Below are 22818 nucleotides of genomic sequence, written 5' to 3'. Positions count from 1 at the left end.
TTATATTGTAGGTGTCACTATTTAGTAATGAATGCATTTATTATTAAATATGTTTGCAATTCAACCTGGAGAAATATAATTTAAGAATATATTCAACAACTGATAAGACACAATAAAACAAAGCTTTTAGGCAGGTTGTCTTGGTTTATGTCAAATGCAATCTCCACAAGGTAACAAATTGGAAACGTGACTCCAAGACCTCATAACCGAGGGAGAGGGTAAGTGTATCATTAGGCTATTAAAGAAGAAACATAGCAAAATTGGGTAGCACTGGTAAAGGAAGATCCATATCCCAGTAACAGAATGTACATGGCCATTCTAATCACCAAGCTGAATTCACTATGACACATGGATAAGCTCTTCTATTTTGGCACAACTGGAAACTGATGTTTTAGAAATGGCTCAGACAATGCAAAGCACACATTCATGAAGTCATGAACGGCTGTGGACGACATCCAAAAAGAAAATGACTGCTCGCAAATATACATGATTAAACTTTGCCAAAAAAAAAAAAAAAAAAAGGAAGAGAACATGTGAATGAGTATTCAAACCACATTTTTGGTCAAATGAAACCAAAATCAATGTGCTTATATGCAAATCAGCATAGACCTGAGCAAGACTGTCAGAATGACTGCAGGGTAACAACCATAAAACATGGAAGTGGAAATGTGCTGGACTTCATGAATACAAAAATATTTGAGGAAATAACTTTATGTTTGTGTAGCTGAATACTAAAAAAAAAAAAAATGACTCCCAATCTATGGAAGCTTGGAAATAAAGTAATGTTGCAAAATTACCCCCATCCCCAATTACATTTTTTTCCCCAAAGTGTAATTTTACCAGAAAAAAATTTGAGCTGCCCAGTCATATAAATATGTACATCAGCTGTTGAGAAACCAGGACACACCGATGAGAAGTGGGCTACTGGAACAAGAAGGTATAAGTGGGGAAGAGATGAGAGCAGAGTGTTGTTGGAATGCTACTATGCAAGTAACCCCAGTGGAAGAGGTTACATGAAGAGAATGTGAAACCTCTGGAATCTTCGATACTCAGCGTCCACACTCATGGTGAAAGAACTAGTAGCTCAGTGTTCCAACATTCAGAAGAACAAACTGCTATCACAACTGGAGATCGATGAGGTACAACACAAATGCTATAGCAAGGGGGAGCCAGGAAGTCAGGTCATGGTGGATCATAGCGAAGCTGGAAACCTGGAACCTCCGGAGCTGGTTACCAAAATTAAGTGAAGTACCCTCTGAAGGTCTACTAGAAGTCATCTGCTCCATGAAGACAAGACGCCAACATCAAGGTAGCATGGAGAGAAGTTAGCCAACTATTGGAGCTGGAGAAAGATGCAGATGCTAAGAAGTACAGCAAGGTGTCCTGAGGCCTCGGAAACTTCTAAACAAAGACTCACAGCCTTGGCCAGCCACTTGAAGAGCCAGAGAGATAGAAGGCAGAATAAACCAGCTGTACTCTACTGAATCATCCAAGGTGTGCTCTTGGTAGCAGGGAAACAACATAAGGACTGTACCACCAAGGCTGTAGATGAGAAGTACTGGAAGGGAGAAGGACCCAACCCATAATGGCAAAGCTCAGTGACTAGTGGATCTAAGTGGATCTAAGAGCAGACCACAACAACCTCCCTGTCCAATAAAGGATTGGACCGTACCGGGCCCTGAAGTTGACTGTATTCCATGAGCATCTGGCAGTACAAATGAACCAGCTGCTAATCAACAAGAGACACCTGGAAAGGCCAACTGAATGACGAACAGTCCTACTCCCAAAGGATCTCCAGAACGGACTGGTCCCAACTACCAGCCAATAACCTGCCTCAGTACCACATAGAAGCCCTTGTCAGGCCTCATAGTGGCTAAGATGAACAAGCACATGGCTAAATACATGAGTGGGACACAGAAAGGAATCAACAGGAATACCAGAGGTGCAAAACATCAGCTACTGGTGGACAGAATTGTTGCTCGAGATTGCAAGACCAGCCTCACCAACCTAAGCATGATCTGGATTGATAAAAGAAAGCCCGTGACTCAATACTCTACACATGGATCGTGGAATATCTAGAGCTATACAGGATTAACAGGACTCTAAAACACTCATAGGACCCTCACCATCAAGTGTGGGATTTACCAGGGAGACGCTCTGCCCCGACTGCTCTTCTGCATAGGCCTGAACCCCCTAAGTTAAATCATTGACAAGACTGGCTATGGATACAGACTATGAAATGGAGCAACTGTCAACCATCTCCTCTCCACATGGTTGACATTGACATCTGCAGAGGGTCACGTAAGTCCTAAAGAATCAGCTGAACAATAAAACCAAGATCATGGTAATCAACACCTACGCTCTGCCGGTGGTCATATACTCTGCTGGGATATAAGCTGGCCAAAGGAGGAGATAGAAGCCACCAAAATCAAGACAAGGAAGCTCCTGACTATGCATGAAGGGTTTTACCCCAAATCCAGCACCCTGAGACTGTCTTGAGACTGCAAGATGCTAGCAGGCAGGAATTCCAATTGATGCTTAATGCCTATAAGACTGAATGGAAGTTTTATGGGGCAGCCAGAAGCTAAATTTTGAAAATCAGTGAAGGTGAGGAGAGAGTTTCTGTGTTTAGAAAGAGGCTAAAATTTGTAATCTCTCTGTACCTCTTGTTTTACCTTTATATGACAGCCTAGTCATAACTGGCTTGGTCAATATGATTTGTACTGCGTGTGGCAATGCACAAATACAGATAATGGAGGCAACAGAAAAATTGCTAAAAGCCATTACAGGAGTACTTACTTTAACAGTGTGTTTACATCCCAACCAAAGGAGAAAGCATAACTGACTGTTAGGAATGTTTTAAAGCAGCTTAAGAAATTGTTGATCTACTTGGATTCCCTTCACAACCATCACCATGGTTTACAGAGTATGGTTCAAAAAAGAGACAATATCCAGTGATTGGCAGTTCTCCAAGGGAAAATACCTTGTCGATGCCAGAGGTTAAAGGACAGCGGCCAGACAGCTTTGAGCTGATTGGAAGGCAACACTAACTCAACTACTCGTTACAAGAGAGGTATGCAGAAGACTGTCTCTGAACACACAACGCGTCAAACCTCGAAACAGCTGGGCTACAGCAACATAACAGACAAAGTGCCATTTCTATTTGCTGACAACAGGAAACTGAGAAAGGGCTCAAAAAACAATAGAAAAACATGGAAAAATGTTGCCTGTGTCAGCCCCGACGCTGGTGTGCTGTTTGATGTTCCTGAGACACTTGTGAGTACTGGTCTTAGCTGGGTGGCCAGCTTGTCACAGAGTAAGGAGCTGAATTTTCCATTACAAATATAACCCTTGAGGCTTTCTTCCTGTTTATGTTAAGCTACCTCCAGCTATGACTGGAGCAGGATCACTGGGCACCATATGGCAGCAGAACTAGTGTTTTTCTTGAAAACAGGCATCTACGGCAGTTTAAGCTAGTCAAGTGGTAGATTAAAGCCATGCATCACATTATCAGTTTTAAACTTGTATAAGCAAACTTAAGCATCTAAAAAATATCATAAGAGTTAAAGATTATCAATAATCAATCAATATCAATGGCCAATATGTTGCTGTAACATTTGCATGGTAGGATCGTTGAATCAGTGATTAAGGCTGCTTGCAGTGGTGTAATGATGTGGAAGATATTTTCTTGGTAAACTTTGGGCACTGGTATCAACTTAGTATTGTTTTAGTGTGACAACCTATGTGAGTATTGTTCCTGATCGCTTTATGATCACAGTGAACCAAACTTCTAATGACTGCATTCAACAAGACAGCATGCCATGTTACTAAGTTCAAATCAAATCAACCTGGTTTCTTGAACATGACAAGAACAATATTCACTTTACTAAAATGGCCTCCACAGGCACCAGCAGACCAGTCAAACCCAGTACTAGCAAAGTGTACCTAATAAAGTGTTTTCTGAGTGTATAACTTTCTCACTACAATCAAAACCCTTTGACCACAGTAACCAGCTGTTTTCATTTACATGGCACCCAATAACTAACAACACCTGACAAGTAGGGATGGGTACCGGTGTCCGGTGCCATGATGGCACCGGTTCTGACATAAACGGTAGTAACCAGACCGAAAAGCAGCGCACATTTCGGTGCTTTATTTCGGTGCTTTTTTTTCCTGAGCTGTGATACACTTCTAGCCAATCATTTTACGTTTCCGAGAATAGTAGACGGGCCCAGGTACGTACGTTCTTTTAGAGCAAACTCAGCAGCCTGCAACAAGTGCTTTAAGCTGATACTGTGATACTGTCAAAGGAGGTAACACCTCAAATCCGATGAAACACCTGGCGACGCATAGCGTTTTTTTTAAAAGCCCAGAAATGCGCCGTATTTGATAGCTTGCTGCGAGACCTCACACCGAGCACATCTACTGCGGGTGGGTTGCCTGTTATGCAACATCCCTCAAAAACACGAAGAGGAGAGTCCCGGCCCCTAGCCCTGCCAGTGTAGCATAAATGATGACGGATGATGATGGCAGCAGCCGTTCTTCTCTGCGTGAGTAGCTAAATGTTGTTCGTGTGTAATTTACGTTGAGTAGGCTAACCACGTTATTACATTAATGCATGTAAGGTGAACTAGCAAACATCATCATAGCTACATGCGGCTGTCTTCTTGTTTGATGGCAGATACTCCCTTCACCCTGGCCAAAAAGGCTAAAATGACCAAAGAAAAAGTGGAAAACAGTTAAACATGAGAGGTTTTTGGACAAAGTTTGTGTTTTTTCCATTGTTTAAGCACTGCTTCCAGCCAAGAATCATACCATATATACCCCATAGCTGCAGAAAAGGCTAACATTGTTATCTTTTTACAAAAAACCAGCTGAGCATGAGAGGTTTTTGGACCAATTTTGTGTTCTCTATTCTTTAAGCACCGGTTTGAGCACCGTTTGAGCACCGGCACCGTTTCAAAAGTACCGATTTGGCACCGGTATCGGATAAAACCTAAACGATACCCATCCCTACTGACAAGCCATTGTGTCTTTATGAGATAAGCGCTATCACGTTAGGCACCGGACTGAATGTCTTTCTTTACATGCTGCATAACAACTTCATTATTAATATCCATCTATCTATCTCTATATATATGAAAGACATACATCATAAATTGAAATATACATTTAGAAAAATATGTTTTTAAAAGACTATACTCATTTAGATATATGGAAGTAATTAAGATTTGAGTCTCATTCTAAATATATCACATTTTTTTAAAGGCTGAAGCAGGTACATCATACAACATTTATATTCCAAATTGATATGATGTGATGATTAAGGGTAAAAACACTGGAAAAATAAGAATTACTTAGATCAATTTCCCCAGAGCTTTGGATCTAATGTATGCCACCATTTTGCTTCAGTCTTTTGGGGTTACATGTGAATGATACCTCTACATCAGATCTACGTTGTAACTTACGCCATAACCACAACCCCATTTAAACCCTACGCCACAACCTTCTAAGTAACCTTATGTGCACCTCCAAAAAAATTGAACTATATGTCTGTTCAACGCATACCAGAACAATTTATATGTGTAGAAGGTTGCGGTGTAGGGACAAAACGATTTTCCGGTTGCTACATAAATTAGAACATTGATTCCATGTGGAACTCAGAATCAAGATTTACACCCATTTACACAAAAGCTCTCACACATTTGAAAGGTGGCAACTTGGTGTTCGGAGTCTTAACTAAGGATACTACAGGTCTGTATACCTCTTGAGTCACAGCTTCCCTAGTATGTATGAAAACAGTTTGAAACCAAATATCTGTATAAAATCCTGTAGTCAGCAACACTCCATAGTGTCAGTCTGAAGTTACTTACAGGCAAACTACAGACAAGAAATATGCAAGTACATATACTCAAGCACTGAAACAACGATGATAACATGTTCTAAGCACATACCCCTTCCACTTAATCACAGCATTTCACTAATGCACAGCAGGGTGGCAGAGCTAGTTGGCAGCCGGCTCCCTAACCAGATTCTAGCCACTGTGCCAGCCCTCTTCGCATGAAGTCTCTAAACCAAGCCAGTGAAAGGCTGCCAGCTCCAGTCAGCAGAAAATAGAAAGGCCCAGAGGTGCTTTGTGCCCTTGACCTTTGAACCTCCTGCCAAGGTAAGCTAAGATCATGTATCTATTAAAAAAACAAAAATCAATAAAAGTGAACTAATCAATAGAATTAGACCACTGTGGTTTTTGGTTGCATTGTGTGCGGTGGGTATGAACAAAGAAGTCATTACTTTTATTTATATTCAGTTTTATTTATTTAAATTCAGCAAATAAAACTGATTTACAAGGATTAATCCAGTTGAGACCACTTTGCTTGCATTTAGAAAATGGACAAATCAAGGACAGAATAGAAGATGTGCCATTTTCTCTAGCTTATGACCATCTATTCAAGTCAAGCTTGACACTATATTCTTCAAAACGATATGCAGTCAATACAAAAAGTAAGCTTCCCAGACTGAAACAGCACACCAGTGTGATAAAAGATTACGATGGTGTGCTGTTTGATGTTCCTGAGACATTTGTGAGTACTGGTCTTAGCTGGGTGGCCAGCTTGTCACAGAGTAAGGAGCTGAATTTTCCATTACAAATGCAACCCTTGAGGCTTTCTTCCAGTTTATGTTAAGCTACCTCCAGCTATGACTGGAGCAGGATCACTGGGCACCATATGGTAGCAGAACTAGTGTTTTTCTTGAAAACAGGCATCTGTGGCAGTTTAAGTGAATCAGGTGGTAGATTAAAGCCACGCATTACACTTGTATAAGCAAAATTAAGCAGCAAGAAAAGATCATAACTGTTACACGCTATCGTCATTGCCATTAATCGCGACGTTACATTACCATATAATGGTGTGGGGAAGGGCGGTCAACGTGTTGTGGGTGAGTAAAAAAATAGAATCGTGTGAACACGGGCTAGCGCGGTCACAAAATGACAGAGCCGAACGTGTGACAAACAAAATGTCACACATGCCCTGCGAAACACTGAGATCTGTTGTGAGGTTTTGTGGTGTAGAAGTAACTGTCACATGCAAGCTACAGCAGTTTCTCTGGGCAGTAAAAGTGATCATTGGCTTGCATGGCCACTTTCTGACCTTTGACAACATTCAATAGCTCCTCGCTTAATAATTATCTCCTTTGGTTAGTGTATTAAAATAGCATTTGAAAGAATGTCATCAGATTTCTGCCAATTCTCTCTCAATATCAGGGGCTGTAGAGCAAAACTACACTGGTAATGCTGTTGTATATTTAATATATATTGGACTGCACATGTTTAAAGTATAGGGCCACTTTTGTTCAAAGTTATGGCTCTGGTAAGAATCTTATGAAAAAGAAAAAAAAATGTAGGGTTTTTGTCTTAAAGCTTAATTATATAAATGTGTTGAATAAATGACTTGGGAGGAAAATAACGCTATAAATCAGGTATCCTAGTAGAGCAGTAATTACTTTTACTTAGTTAAGCCATTGTGTCACAACACTCTCACAAACACAAAAACAATATATATAACAATATATATATATTATTTAGGCTTATTTTTTTTAGATTTGGAAACCAGTAAATCAGTGTATATATACTGTACAGTTATATACAGCTTTTGTTTAAACAAAATGTCTGTAAAAGCACACGAAATGCATGAGATTTCACAAACTAACACAAAGAGCAGACATGCAGAGCACAGCTTAAATTATGTTAATTTCGCACAGAACATTTTAAAAATTGCCTAAGGAAGTTTACATGTTCTCTGCAGGCCTGCATGTGAAAACCGGTGTTCAGTATTGTTTAAGTTCAACCTTGTGCCTGCACAAGTACTGTATCTAGGTTACTGTCCCTTTTACTGATGCGTTTCCTGTCAGTCAGCGCCAATGTGTACTAATTACCACACTTACATCACATAGATTTATTGAAGGCCTAAAAGCTGCTCGCTCTGTTAAGTTAGTGTGCTGTATAATAGTTGACAGTAGCCACCGTAATAATTGTCATTCCATCTTTCAATTAGGCCACTTCTCCATCCGCATTTTGTCTTTCAAGCGTTTTAATACCAATAAAATCCTCGATCTATAGGTCAGTTCTGTACTGCGGGTCCACAGGAATGTCACGTTTCGATTCATAAATCCAGAAATACACTTTTTAGTATCACCTGTTCCTGCTGCAGGACACCACCTGTTTGGATGGAGCTCTGTTGTTCTCTTTGTTTTTGTTTGTTTTTGTACACCTAAGCTAATCACCGGCGAGTCTGACGTAATTATAACCAGCTGTGCGGGTCTTGGCTTACCTTTCACGAAATGTTGAGGCTCCTGACTGCTCGTTGTTTCCGGGGGATGAAGACTCTGTCGGTCATGGCTTCAGGTCCGTTGAAGTGGCTTCCAAAGCATTTCCATCCCTGAACTGAACAGCGTCGGGAGTATCAACAGCATCAGGTTAGAGGAATGACCTGCGAAATGAAGGATGAGAACCCGAAACGGCACATCACCACAGCTGCACTCCTCTTTTATCTTATTGCCCTCTTTTGTCTCGCTGACTGTGGAGGGGGGGAGATAAATTATCGAGTAGTTTGGCAAAATATGTCACTTTCTTTTCCACGAAGCGGGCGGTCGAGCGATAGCACGAGAACTAAAGTAAAACGGTTTATTTTAGCTGAAAGGCAAAATTCTTCTTCTGTTTTCCAACACTGACGAGGCGAGCGACGGATGAGGCATGACTGCTGCGCGCTCCCGACAGTGTTGGCTCGTTCTCGTGCAGACGCTCCGTGGTCGTGGGAGTGAACCGCAATAAGAAATAATTCATGGAAAAATAGGTCGGTATTTTACCAGAGCAGAGCTGCTGTTGCGTGCTGAACATTTTCTTTGATTTTTTTTTTACAGGCCCTGCAACCTCTGAATGAACATCAAGAGCTTACTTTCATCAAAGGTCTCATTTGAATGAGTTAAAATAAAGATCTGATGCAGTGCAAACAGAAAGGGCATTGTTTTAATAGCTTACTACAGTTGAGTGTGAAAACATGCACGAAATCTAATAAATGTCGTCATTCTTAAGACTTTTCTGATGGATCTTCTGTTATTTATATCTCGCTGATGCTCTTTTTTTCCTTCATGCCATTCATGCTCCTTTTTAAATGGGTCTTTTAATTGACATTATACGACTTGTTACGTAAGCCTCCTTCGTTGGATGATTCTGTAAGAGCGGCTTTCCTCCCGCAGGGTGAAGATTGTACCCAGTGAGAAAACTGATAGGCCCTACATGAGAGAAGAGACACAGAGGTCCCTGTTTCCCTGGTTTTTGCCACTATAAAGATTTTTTTCATTTATTCACCGGATGGTCTGAACAGCAGTGCACAGCTTCCCATTCATTAAAACAGATACACAAAACCACACCTGGGAGCTGCCCGTGCAGGGCACAGCCAGACTGTTCAGTGATGAAGTACGTTTTAAAAAAGCTTCTCCAGACACTGAGTCAGGATTTCTTCACAGCTAATCCAGTCACCACTTAAAGCACCTATGCGTATGGCTCACAATTTAGTCACATTTTAAAAGGTAGTCATGTTGTATTTGAAGTATTTATTTTGGACCAGCTTTATTTTTCTTAGTCTTGCCTTTGCACACGCACATACTCCATCAAATAGTTAACATTTCTCAGATTTATTATCCAGACTGTTGTTTCTGTTGCACTATGATCTGCTAAATTAAAATGCAATCCTTGCAGCTGTAGTGGGGTTGTTTGTTTTTCACCAACTGAGAATTTCATAAAATTCCCATAAAAGAGCATAAATAAGAATATATTTTATATATATTTATTTGGATTTGGGACAGATAAAGTATTATCTTTTGGTAGAGCTGCTACTATATCAATACAAGTCAATATATAAGTCCTCATGTTGTACTTCTGTTTGACAAGTATGTCCATACAAGCAAATCATAAGAGCAAGTAATCAAAAACAGTGATTTATCATGCAGAAAAAGCTTGGCCTGCTTTGCTTCCTGCGCTGCAGCATGATATAATGCTCATTCAGCTAAGCTTGCCAACATTTTAATTTTACAAAGCTTAGCTGTATAATTAGTTTTTGCTACAATTTCTTTCACTAGTTTCAGTGCTACTGTTGCAGATCACGGTTGCTGTGTAAAGCACCAGGTTTTAGGAGACTGTGATCCAGAAAATCATCACAAAATAACTCTATTTTACTGGGAAAAACTGGAGATTTCATTTAAAGCCTGCCTGGCTGACTGAGCGCCCATGTTGCTCACCCTGTTGGATTTTACTAGCTGTTTCTAGAGATGTGGCTGAATTCTTGACTTGAACTGGAGGTAATTTAAGCAGCCTCCAAGTTGATTAAAAATGACTATTCATTTTTAAATTGGAATAGGCAACAACCATTTGCTATTCCAAGCAAATGGAATTTCACCATTTCACAGTCAACCTGTGAATATAAAAACTGCTTTGACTGCATTTCTTGACCACGTAAAAGAAAGAAAGAAATAGCAAAAGTTACAGCTAAATCGGTTCACTTACAGCTCATAAAACATTTGCGCACAGTGCGTGGATAAAGAGTAAAGAACTATAACTGTGTAAACACTACATTGTGTACATGTTTTATTTTGTAAAGGTTTGGTAAGGGAATGATTCTACATTAACTGAGTCTCCTTGTCTGTGTTAGGTTTTCTCGAAACTTCAAACAGCAGTAGCAGAAGAAAAGGCACATTTGATGAAAAACACCCGGAGAAGATTTCAAACACGATAAAAGAAGAGAAGCTGATTGTGTTATGATTCATGGGAGAGAAGAGCTGAATAGATACATCACAGACAAATCTAACTACAAGTGAGCTTAATGAAAGCTAATACAAACTTCCAAGATCATTCTAATCCTTTTTGAAAAACAGAAGAAGTACAAGGAGGTCAAACAGAAGGTAAACAGATGAGCAAAGAGGCAAAACTATGTGCATGCTGTTCTGACTGGACACAGGTGACATTAGCGAGAGCACGGCACACAGTCACATGAAGAAAAGGAAGCAAAAACAGATAATCAGTATGTGGCTCTGGGTGGTTTTTGCCTAAAAAGACTGGGAATTCTAAAATATTATGGCTTCTACTTGGAGTGCAGGTGCTGTATTAAAGAAAAAAGAAAAATTAAAGAAAAAAAAGGTGGACCTCACTAATGTCTAAACTGGTTTCAATCCTGCCTAGAAACAGGGGGAAGCAAGTCTTGATAATAAGACAGGCAGTAACTGAAACAAAAAGGCAGGGAACAGAGGAAACTACAGGAAAGCACACAAGTCACTTGAAAATAACATTAGAAACAAATAAGGGATACAATAGAGACCGCGATATGTGTGCCTGTGCGTGCATACGTGCAACCAGTATATATGTGTGTGTGTGTGTGTGTGTGTGTGTGTGTGTGTGTGTGTGCAAAAACACAGAGAACAAAGAAGAGGAAATGAACAAAATGAGATGGCATGTGCAAAGTAAATGGCACAATTTGATTAACAAATGTGTCCAAAGCATAATTTTAGAGAACAACAGTGTTACATTTGAACAGTGTGGCTCTGCTGGAGCACACCCAAATCTACCTTTACTTCACAGAGTCTTTGGTATGTTCATTATTAACTTGTCAGGGTAAAATGAGTCAGGACTGATTCAGTGGGTGCATGAATTAGCAACCCATTTACAACACTACAATGGGCATCAATTAATGCTAGGCTGTTGGCTTGTGGAAAACAAGTCCAGCTTAGTTTGAATAATTTGTGATTTGATTTGTGTAACAAAATCTGGAATTTGTTATTTTGTGTTAGTCATGAAGATGCATGCATGTGTAACCTGTTACTGATGTTGTTTTAGACTCAAGTAAACCCATTATCAGTACTGGACATGGCAAGGGAGCTTGAGTTTGTGTGATGCTAGGTGACCTGGAAGTAAAAAGTAACAGAAGGCATTCCCGCCCACTGGCTTCAGTGTCACTGGGCTGCCCCAACTACCACCATCAGCTCCAAGATATGTAGGCACAGGCACAGCATCTTTTTAATACTTAATGCTGTTTTCAATGTCCTATCAATATGCTCTCTCATCTTTTCCAGGGTGGCCACCACTCTGTGCATCAAAGTTTGTGTTCCTTACACTCAAAGTTAGCCAAATTTAGTTGCACCCCAAAAGGTCCACTGTGGCTGTAAAAACAAAAAGGGAGGTTCCAAGCCAGACAAAGCATGATCCATCACCTACTCCTCCGCGAGGAAAGCCCTGCTGGCTCCAAGCCCAGATTACACAGGATGGTTGAATGTAATGCTCATAACTCAGTTCTTTGAAAATGTTCCAAGGAAGAGTTTTTTTCAGATATTTTGCTGTTAAAGTCTTTTGTTCTTACACATCAGCAGCTTTTGCCAACAAACTTAGCAGAAACGTTGCCTCATGCAAATATTGACAGACATATTTACAAGCGTGACCATGAAGTGCAAACAGCACATTGTTCAGGTTACTGAGTTTTGTCTCACGTGTGAAATCAAGGCCTCGCTGCAAGAAAATGACTGACGAGAGATTCTTGAGCTGTGAGCACAACGAGCAGAAAATGCAAAGGAGGCCACTCAGCAATAAAAGCCAAGAGTCTTCTGAGCACCACCTCGCTTTATCATTTATCCTTTGCTCAAAGTACTTAATGGTTCTTGTGCCGCACCAGAGGATCATTCATCTAAGTAGCCTCTGCACGGGTATACAGCGTTGAGAGCACTGCTGTGCTTTCATTTATATATGACATGCAAATATGTTATCAGATTTTGTCTTTCATTCGAATTTTTCTGTTATTCTCAGTGAGAAAACAAGTTTGGCATATAGCCTCATTCAGTATCACTGTTTTTAACATATAAAATATATACTGTAGGTTTATGTCAGTCGGACACGGAATTTATTTTCATTAAAAGCACACTGTTGCTGTTGCTGCTAGCTGAAAGAGAAACATCTATTTTAGATAATGACATTGTCATGATACTGTACGTATGGCGAATGCTTTTCAATGAGTTCATATTTCTCAGAAGTCTCATCTTACCATACTGTCTCACTGTATCGTCTTCTCCCTTCCTGTGCTCGCCTCCTCTCACAAGACGCTTCTGCATAACTAGGGTTAAAAATAGATATAGCCCCCAGTGCAGCTTGGGCCTAACTTTATTTTCATGGGGGAAATGAAAAGCACACATACTCTGCTGGCTGGAAGGACAGAGGAAAAAAATAACAATAACCTTCATGATCCAATGACAAATCATTTTCTGTCCATGTCAGAAAGGCAGTATGAGGAGGAATAAAGGTCCAAAGAAAATAAAATTTACAAATGTTTAGACTTTTGTCACTGTCTGAGCTTCTACATTGGACTTTAATAATCTTCAGTTTCACTTTGGTTTTGATCCGAAATTAGTCCCTGTTGTCCAGTGCGCAGCCCTACCTACACCTCTTGATGAATCTGATTCTGATCTAAAATGAAATAAAATGCAAAAGAAAAAAAAAGAAATATAATACCATGGTATTTATGGCTGGTTAATGATCACAGTGTTCAATCTTGGCTTGGCCATATAGTCATGGCCATGGTAATATTGATTTCTCACTGGCCCCATTTATCTTTCTGATTTTACCTTGTGCACACACGCACTTACAAAGGACACATGGAAAGACACTAATAGAGACTTTTTTTTTTTTATCCAGTTCACTTTGTTTATCAGACAATGATGAATCCTCAAATGTCATCTGGAGACTAAGAGAACAATACGGGTACAAGAGGCAACAAGGGAGACAGACAGGTAAATAAAGAGAAACTCAGGAGCAAGAAAGCAACATTATGGGAGAATGGAATTGGATGAGAAGAGGTCGTAATGAGAAAAGGGAAAAGAGAGTGTGGTAAGGCATAGTGTGATAGACGGGCAAAGCAGGGTGAGAGCAGAGAGGAAGTGGGAGGGGGTGATGTGGGAGAGATGCAAGTTGAGTCAAAACCCCCAAGCTCCCCTGATTTCTCTGTGAAAGACACAGTGCTGAAAAGATGAATAGCGTGTGCCCTCTGTGCCAAGGCATGCCCAAGACAAAGACATCACCATCATCAAACTAGCAAGGACACAAGGCGAGAGCCCCAGACTAGTACTTGGATCTTTTATTCATTATTACTACTCACTCGCTTATTCATCAGTTTCCTTGTGCTCAGATTATCACTTTAAACTGACATGATAATTAAGTCTTCAGATCTTCCACAAACAAAATAGTACTCTTCTACACAGAGACAGGAGACAGTGATCGAAAAAAAAAACAGTCTTCATACGTCATTAAAATTCTCTCCAAAATAAATTATGTACTCTTACATACATATACAGTATATGTGGATACTTTGGTGTAGCACAGGAAAAAAAAATCACAGGTTCAGGTTCAAGAAAAAGCAATAATCATAAAGCAGAAAATGTTTACTTCATACTACATATTGTGTGGGGTTATTGTATTGTTGCTGCAGGTGTTAAATTCTGAGTGGCAGCGTCACTGGCCACGCATCTTATCTGACAGCCTTTTTTCTTTATTTTGGAGGTAACGTACTTTCCCCTCGTCAAAACGTCTCTGCTCATCCTCGCCTTCAACCTAGAGGAAAAGAAAATAGACAAAAATATTTGTTTCCAGACACATTTATCATCTACACACTGGAATGTTTCCCCTCTAATTATTATATTAACCGTGGGCATGAAGCTCTGATCTAATTGACTTGACAGTGCTGCTGAAATTGCCATTCATCTTCTAGGTGAAATATAGAACAAATGCGTCTGACTCTAGGCTTGTAAAGACCCAGCATGATATACAAAATATATGAAGAAGACTACATATAAGTGAAGTTGAGTGAAACCACATGTGACATATGCAGGACATTGCCACATATGAAATTTCTGCATTTTAAAGGTGTGTGAATGCATTTATTTCCAGCAACACATTTTATATTAATGCAACACTAATGGCAAGACTGAAGAATGGTGATGAGTCAGCTGATCAGGTTCATGAATCCATTTTTTGGTCATAGTAACAACATCTACTCACAAGGTTAGACACAACCTGATAAATAGGTAAATAATGCTGTAGAAGTACATAAAGGGCAATTCCGGTAATGTGTGGTGAGTGTTAGCCTCTCAACTCATGTCATCATCTCATCAAACCTTCTCTTGACCAACCTTGACCGCATCCATGATAGTGTGTTCTATGCACAGCGCCAGTGCAGTATTATTGATGTTGCAGGCATCTGGAAACACTCTATAGATTTACAGCTGTTATGAATCATTTTTACTGTTTAATTCTGTGCAGTTGTTTGTTTTGAAGCTAAATGTGGCTGCTGGTTTATAGGAGTAAGCACTCGATATTCTGTACAGTTTAATTTGACTGTTGGCCAACCTTATGATTTGCAACAATACCACCACCAGTGACCATGTCACACTTTCTTTGAAGGTGCTGACTGATTTCTCCTTACCTTATCTTCAAAGCACTGTAACAAAGCAGGGTACGTGAACATGTTTGTATTTCATATATAAAGCGTACTGTTAGAGCTAATGACATGTTCTGATGGAGGCTCTTTGCTGCGTACACACCAGGTGGTTGGCAGATTCAAGAGCACCTGCCACTCACACAAACAGGGTGCAAAACTGACAGATGGCACCTTAAATTTAAGGAGAGAGCAGGGTGGTAACAAACATGACAAAACATAATGCCGGGGACAAGCCCAAGGGGGTCATTACTCAAATGTGACGAGAATATTAAAACAGTGGCGCTGAGCTACAAACACAACACCAGTGGGAATATCTTATCTGTAGAACAGGTTCAGGAGCATACAGCTGTAATATTGGTGTGTTTGTTGTATGGCAGTTATATAACAGTCAACATACTGCTCAGTCAGTTTTGCTTTTGCCATTCAACTGAAAGTAATGGATAATTCCAGTTCATTGAGTTTGAAAAGAGAGAGAGAGGGGGAAAGAACAAGTTTTTCAGAAAAATAATATAGACACATATAACATACAATATCTGGGCGTCATGTAATATAACCAAGGAACTGACAAGTCATGACCATAAAAATGATTGCTTACGTATCTTACATATTCACATGCTTAATGCCTGCTGAAAACCACATACTGTGGTTCTGTACATAATGTAAAATGTAAACGTGGTTCTGTTCAGTCAGAATATCTACACAGGTAGGTGAATAGGCTGCAAAAAAAGTGAAAAAAAAATTAAATACACAAATAAAATTATTTATAATTATATAAGGTATGTGTATTTATATAAGTGATTACTGGTGTGATGAAGTTCTAACTGGATTGAGATGGGTTACAGACTGTGAGTTACAGAATCAGGCAGGGTGGGTCAGATCAACTCTAAACAAGCTTAGCCATTGCTTTACACCCCAAACAGCAACCAAATGTAGTGCACTGTGATTGTAATGACCTCATATATGCATGCATACACTGTTGAACAATGCTGATCCCATTTTTTAACTTTTGCATCAAATGTTCCCATGTTTTACAAATTTCAAGGTCTGTATTTTACTACTAAAAATACTACTATTACTACTACTGTTACTACTGTAGTATGATTATCTTTCTATAATGCAATGACACAATTAAAAGGTTTTGAAATGTTCTAGCAAAACTTTATTTATGTAATCCATTTCTTAAAGGTGAAAAAAGCATGACTTAAGTTGCATTATTAAAAAATTAATTATTAGACATAAGTAAGCACAATTAAAACAAAATTTGAGTTAAGGACCACAAATAAAATGAAATAGTTAAACGCAGCCGTCAGCAGTAAAAAATGAAAATAAAGAATTACCAGAGTAAATAAAATGATTATAAGCAGAACTTATGCACACAACGTTCTGCTCCTTTATTAAAAAATACATTGCAAAGTTTACTATATTTAAGTGTCTGTACATTAACTAACTGTTAAACGTACAGATGCTCCAGCGGCATCTGTAGCGTCTTAACTGGTATCTCTGTGTTGGCAAAAAGTTAACATATTATCTTTTTTTGTATTCTACAAGCTCCAAGTCTATCCCAGCCACCATAGGGCGAGGCGTAGGGTAAACCCTGGACAGGTCGTCAATGTGATGCTGGGCTTATTTCTGACGTATCTGTTAAATATCTATTCGCATACTCTATAACCAATGAATTTCATTTCTATTCATTTGTAAATATGTGCCCCCATATATACAAATAATTTTTTATTTAGTGGTTATTCATTTTCTTCACATAAGACAAATATACTGACATATATTTAATTTTCAAGTCACAGTTACTCAGTTAAATGGTGTTTCCTTCCTCGCTGTTATACAGTTTATTATAAAGGTGGTTATAAATGGTTGCCTGTTGCAATGTTGGAAGGCAGACAAATACACAAACATGACCTATAATGTCATAATTCCTTTTGTCTAACTCTGTGGACAATCTATTGACTAGCCTAACAATTCATTAAGTGCATTAATGAGACAGAGGCATCTTGCTCTATCTAGTTAAAACTTTGAGCTGCGCAGGGAGCTGCATTATAGCATTACTGAAATAACCCCCAACAAGGTGATTTAGGATCCTAACACCAATTAGAGGCTTATAAATCATCCTTCTTGAACAGGCTGGAACAATCCAAAGACATTATTGTTTATTTATTTAAGTCTGAAAAACTGCAGCCATGATATCAAAGCAAAAGAAAAAAGGTTTACATGGTGAGACTGTTTATGATCAGACAGAACTGTAAGGACGTCAATTTAATTTAAAAAAATGAATTAATATATTTTATTTAACTTTTTTAAAGAATAAAAGTTGTACTAGTAAATAGTAAAAATCCCTCTTTTTAAAACCATATCGATGTACGGTTTGAGATGAGTTAGCAAACAGCAAAACGAAACTGTATACCTTACTGCTGCTGATGAATCATAGCTGCAGACTGTCTGACAATGACAGCTAAAAATGATGCTGGCAGGAAAAATGTGAGCTTTGCTGTCTGCCTGAAGAAGAGATTTATGTAAGCTTTGACTATTAACATATCAAAGGTTGTTAAACTAAAATAATAATTATTATAAAACATTTTTAACGTGCAATTTTTCCTGCACAGCTTGAAATTGATTTGAACTAATTACATGAATATTTTGTAATTGAATAATTGATTTATATTTCCAGACACCAATTTATACATTCAGCTCACCCATCCAGTAAAAACAAATTCCTGATCACTGTTCAAACCTTGTTTTTTTAGCCTTATTACTTAATAGTCAATAATTACAATAATAATATTACTAATAATAATAATATGCACATATGGCCGGTGCACATCCATCTACACACAGTACCACAGGTTACGTGTGTCATGGGTATGTTAACCATTATGTTAATTACATTTGCATAACTCCATGAGGCAATTCATTTTTTATTAAGGTCCTTGTTGTGTTCTTAAGTAATTTGTCTTCACTGCAAATATAAAGCAGAAATATCCTTGCAAAAACCAGCATGCTTGTTATATTGTATTTAAGGCAAATGCCTATACTCCAGCAGTGTCATGTGACAATCACTACATGTATTGGCATTCGGGTAAACTGAACCATTTCATGTTTCATCAAGGTTATTTATCTTTACAATAAGAATGATAGCTGACCCTAGCTGATTCAGTGTCTACGGACTTACAAGAAGCTTTTTGGTTAACAGGGCTTTCCCTAAATTCCCATCTATTCTGTTCATAAATCAAAGTATTGAACAAACAAAAAATGTGATTGTGACTGTTAAATCATCATTTTGTTCAGCATAACAGTTTGTCCTTGTGTTGGTGCTCACTGAAAACTCAGAAAATTACTCATCCGTTATTAGTCTTGATCATCAATGACTTACCAGGCTGGCATTGCCATTTCTTGACCCATGCTGTTTATCTGCATATATAGATATGATCAGGTGAAACATGATGAAGATGATACTAAGGTTACTAAGGCAGATGATCTGATGTTACAAGCCCAGAAGATGAAGAAGAAGAGGAAAAAGAAGAATTACTCTCAAAATCTTCCAGTGAGATAACATCAGAGCCCAGAACTTTGGCTGATTGGGTCAAACACCCAGGACAGATGTTTCACCTGTTGTTAATTAAATCCACTCGGTGGACAGCTGAATGGAGCATGAAAAACCAATACGGTGTAAATGTGGAACAGGGACAATACATGTAAAGGAGATTTGCTCAGACAATGCCAGCAAAATGCCAGGTGGGTTCTGTTGTGTTGGCGCGAGCTGCTATTAGAGTGGGCAAGGGGCATCAGTGGCACTGGCAAATGTCACTGTGTAAAGGTAGCACAAAGCTGTAAACAGCCAGCACAAGACAAATAATAGAATGAGCCTGGATACTAACCTATATATCTGTGTGTGATAGAGGGACCGAGAGGTATACACAAAGGATGACATTTTAGACAAAGATGAAAGGTATTTCATTTCTAGTCATAAAATGAATCCTTTTATATCAGCCAGGCTCTTCTGGATGGTGAAAGGAGCTCTTCCAGTGGATCTTTTCATTTAGTCATAAATGCTTTGAGTTTTTTCACTGCAGCTATCTGATAATACAGACATGCCAAGTTCTTATGGGCTTCATCGCAGCTTTAGCAACACCAATGAAGAGTCTGAAGTATACAGCCTCAGTTGGATCCTATTTTTCAGCAGTTTACTAATGTAAGATAGCGGACAGAAATTATACTGAACTTTCTACTGTAGTATGAAAGATCGATCAGGTAATTTTGAGGAAAAATACAACAAAAAATAAATTTTTTCATATCATTTTTTTCAAATTCACTCTGATGACAATTTTAGATCTGAAAATGATCAGTTGTTGCTTATGTAGCAGTTTAAATACTGGGTTTAAAGAACAAGTAATTTGCAATTACAAGAAAATTAGAAGTGACACTGATCTCTATCAAAGATTTTCTGAAAGGAAAATTTAAAAGCACTAAAATACAAGTACTGAAAAGACTCATGTCATAAATATGCTAAATTACTCTTTCTAAATATAACAAAATTATACTTTTTCATTATGATTTAGTATCTAATTTTGAATTTGATCTCAAATTAAGGCAACAACATGACAATACAACATCACAGACAAAACTTATCACCCTTTTAATCTTCTTTTGGGTGCTGCTGACAGACAGATGTTTATCGGAAAGTAATAAAAGTTGAATAACTTTAACAAAAAAATATCTAAATAATGTACTGTCAAAGAGAAAACTGGGTTTCACTGAACTGAAGAGAATTTAGTTCGAACTGTGAACACACAATATTTAGTGTATGAGGTAGAATGATAACCCCCTGATGTGCACATTTAGCAGTGCCTAACAGATGCAGGCATGATCTGGGCGTTAAATTTAACGGGTGTACCCGTTAACACGTTTCTGATTGTCTTAAATGGGAGGTATCTAAAAATAAACGAGCATCACTTCATGTGAACTACATGAGGTTGTCATGACGACCAGGCTTGTTTTCGTGTCAAGGGAGGCCAGCTGAGTCTTTGCCAGCGAGGAAGGAGGGAGATGGAATAGAAGGAAGAAGGAAAAATCAGAGGAAAGATGGAGCAAGAAGGCAAGAATAAGAGAGATATAGTGAAACAATACTTAAATCAATAAATGGAGATATGCAATAAAGAAAAACACACATACACAAAGACACAAAGCTTTTCTTTGTTCAGCAGGGATGAATGGTGGACCTATTAATACTGTATTTCTACTAACAATGCATTTTTTGTGCTTGCTGTTTTGACCAAAATCCTGGCCTAGCATGTATATATACTATATTTCAGTAATTCCTTTTCAAGATTACTGTTATAGATAGGCAAGGCATTCCCCACTATCCTCTGTGCGCCTGCTGTCCTTATGCCCCACTTCAGCATAACCCACAGTATGCTAACATTAGTGACAGCCCAGCTACACATACACACACTCCCACCGTCCCTAACTCCCTAGTGAGCTGAAACTGAAAAATCTAAAAATAGTGATTGCACTGAGCTCATTGGCAAGAAATCAAGAAAGGGAAAATGGGAGGGAAAGCACCTGCAGTCAAAAATAGCAGAAGTCATGTCGATCAGACTATTTATAGAGCTCAACTGGGGCAAAAGCTGCCATGAAATTATAATAAGTGATGGTTTGAGCTTTCAGGAGTGTTTTCAGTTTAAATTTCAGCAGTACTAAAAAAGGACAAAAAAAAGAGACAATTGCATTATAAACATAAAAGAGAAGCAGGGAGAATCACCTTTTTTTCTTGGTTGTTGTTTGTTTGTTTTTTAACAAACGGATAACGGAGAACAAAAAGAATCAGAGAGACAAAAGAGAGGTGAAATGCAATCTTGTAATAGACACTGCTCAATAAGACTAGGGGAATACCAGATGGCCACAATATAACATAAAGTCAGTTAAACAAGGGTACTAATTCATAAACCATTGTGAATCAGTTTCACCTGCTTTGGTGCAAATGACAGTGACGACAGACGCGCTGGAGAGATAAAAACAAGGCTGCGTAAGCAGTCCAGCTCATACATGTTAGCACACACACACACACACACACACACACACACACACACACACACACACACACACACACACACACACACACACACACACACACACACACACATATATATATGCTGTCCCAAGAAGATGGAACGTCTTGGTTTGAATGGTCCGCAGTTAACGTCTCATGCTACCAGTGTGCTTTCTACATTTTATGTCCACAGAACAGACGATTTTAAAAGACTCTAGTTGTAGTTCTTTTTTATAGCCTTTACCTACTGAAAAAGATCAACAACTTCAGCAGAGACGGAGAAAAATGACAGAGGTATAGGTTTCCATAAACATGGAAGGTCTCTATGAAAGACAAATAGATTTAGTCAAGGTATTGTTATTATTATTTAGTTCTGAAAGCGCACACTTGGGTGTCTTTGTCATACATTTTAAAGACTTACAGCAGCCAGTCCATTTTATCAGAGTGCCTTAAAGTAACTCAATTTATGTAACAGTACATGCAGTCATTAGTCTTATTCTACTTGCATGCAGAAAAGTTTACTCATTTCAATCATTCCTGGCAAAATAATACACAGCCAGAATAAGTAAGAGAGAAACAAGTTTGTTTGTTTTATAAGGATTTTCAGTATTCCCTGATGAAAAGGGCTATGGGGCATTAGAAGACTAAAGGTATAAGAGGAAGCAAGTTTAGTATTTGGGGAAATGAAGCTTAATTAAATTTTATGCCAAGCCAAACAAGCTTTTTTTTTTTTTTTTTTTTACTTCAGTGAAAAGGTTAAAAACAACAAGCATTGCACTGTTCATGGGTAACAAAATTACCCATCTCTAAAGGTCACATTAAGTTGTGGTCACGTACAGGAGTATTTTTAGCTGATACAGTGACTTTGAGGACTCTTGAAGTAGCAGTCTAAGTAACACCGAGTAATAACACAATCTGTCCCACTGTTGAGCATTGGTAGATAGCTTTTGTTATGTTTAGTCAGAGCCAGGGTGGCTGCTTCAAGGTTTCCACTCTTTGTGCCAAACTAACTGCTAACTGTCAGACACGTTTTGTGTAATCACACTTTCATGCTAGCTCAGAAGAAAAGGTTTTAATTCTCTGGAGGATCTTTAACACAGAGACAGTAAATACCACGGCTTACTATTTCTGGGAAATAGCTGATGATACTATTTTGTACCATGCAAAAGTCTTGAGCCAGTCCTTGTTTCTTTATGCTTTGCTAGGTAAACCTGGCAATAGGTGCAACGATTTACTGAAACA

At 38.7% G+C, this 22818-nt stretch overlaps 1 protein-coding gene and 1 long non-coding RNA gene across 6 annotated transcripts in view; one reads left to right on the top strand and one right to left on the bottom strand.

Moving 5' to 3' along the window:
• The first annotated feature begins 8328 nt into the window (after positions 1 to 8328).
• Positions 8329 to 9087, top strand: LOC113012812 (uncharacterized). Its single transcript, XR_003270753.1, has 2 exons — positions 8329 to 8472; positions 8917 to 9087. It is a non-coding gene; the product is annotated as an uncharacterized LOC113012812 (long non-coding RNA).
• Positions 9088 to 14144: 5057 nt separating this feature from the next.
• acot7 (acyl-CoA thioesterase 7) overlaps positions 14145 to 22818 on the bottom strand; it is a 58490-nt gene continuing 49816 nt past the window's right edge. For all 5 annotated transcript variants that reach the window (XM_026153137.1, XM_026153138.1, XM_026153136.1 and 2 more), the window contains one exon: positions 14145 to 14635. In XM_026153137.1, coding sequence (XP_026008922.1) covers positions 14537 to 14635 — 99 coding nt within the window. In that variant the 3' untranslated portion in view covers positions 14145 to 14536. The remainder of the gene's footprint in view (positions 14636 to 22818) is intronic.

The sequence above is a fragment of the Astatotilapia calliptera genome, chromosome 20 (assembly GCF_900246225.1).
Source record: "Astatotilapia calliptera chromosome 20, fAstCal1.2, whole genome shotgun sequence".
Classification (NCBI taxonomy): Eukaryota; Metazoa; Chordata; class Actinopteri; order Cichliformes; family Cichlidae; genus Astatotilapia; species Astatotilapia calliptera.
Note: the sequence above shows the minus strand (reverse complement) of the source record. Positions and strands in the feature narration are given on the sequence as shown.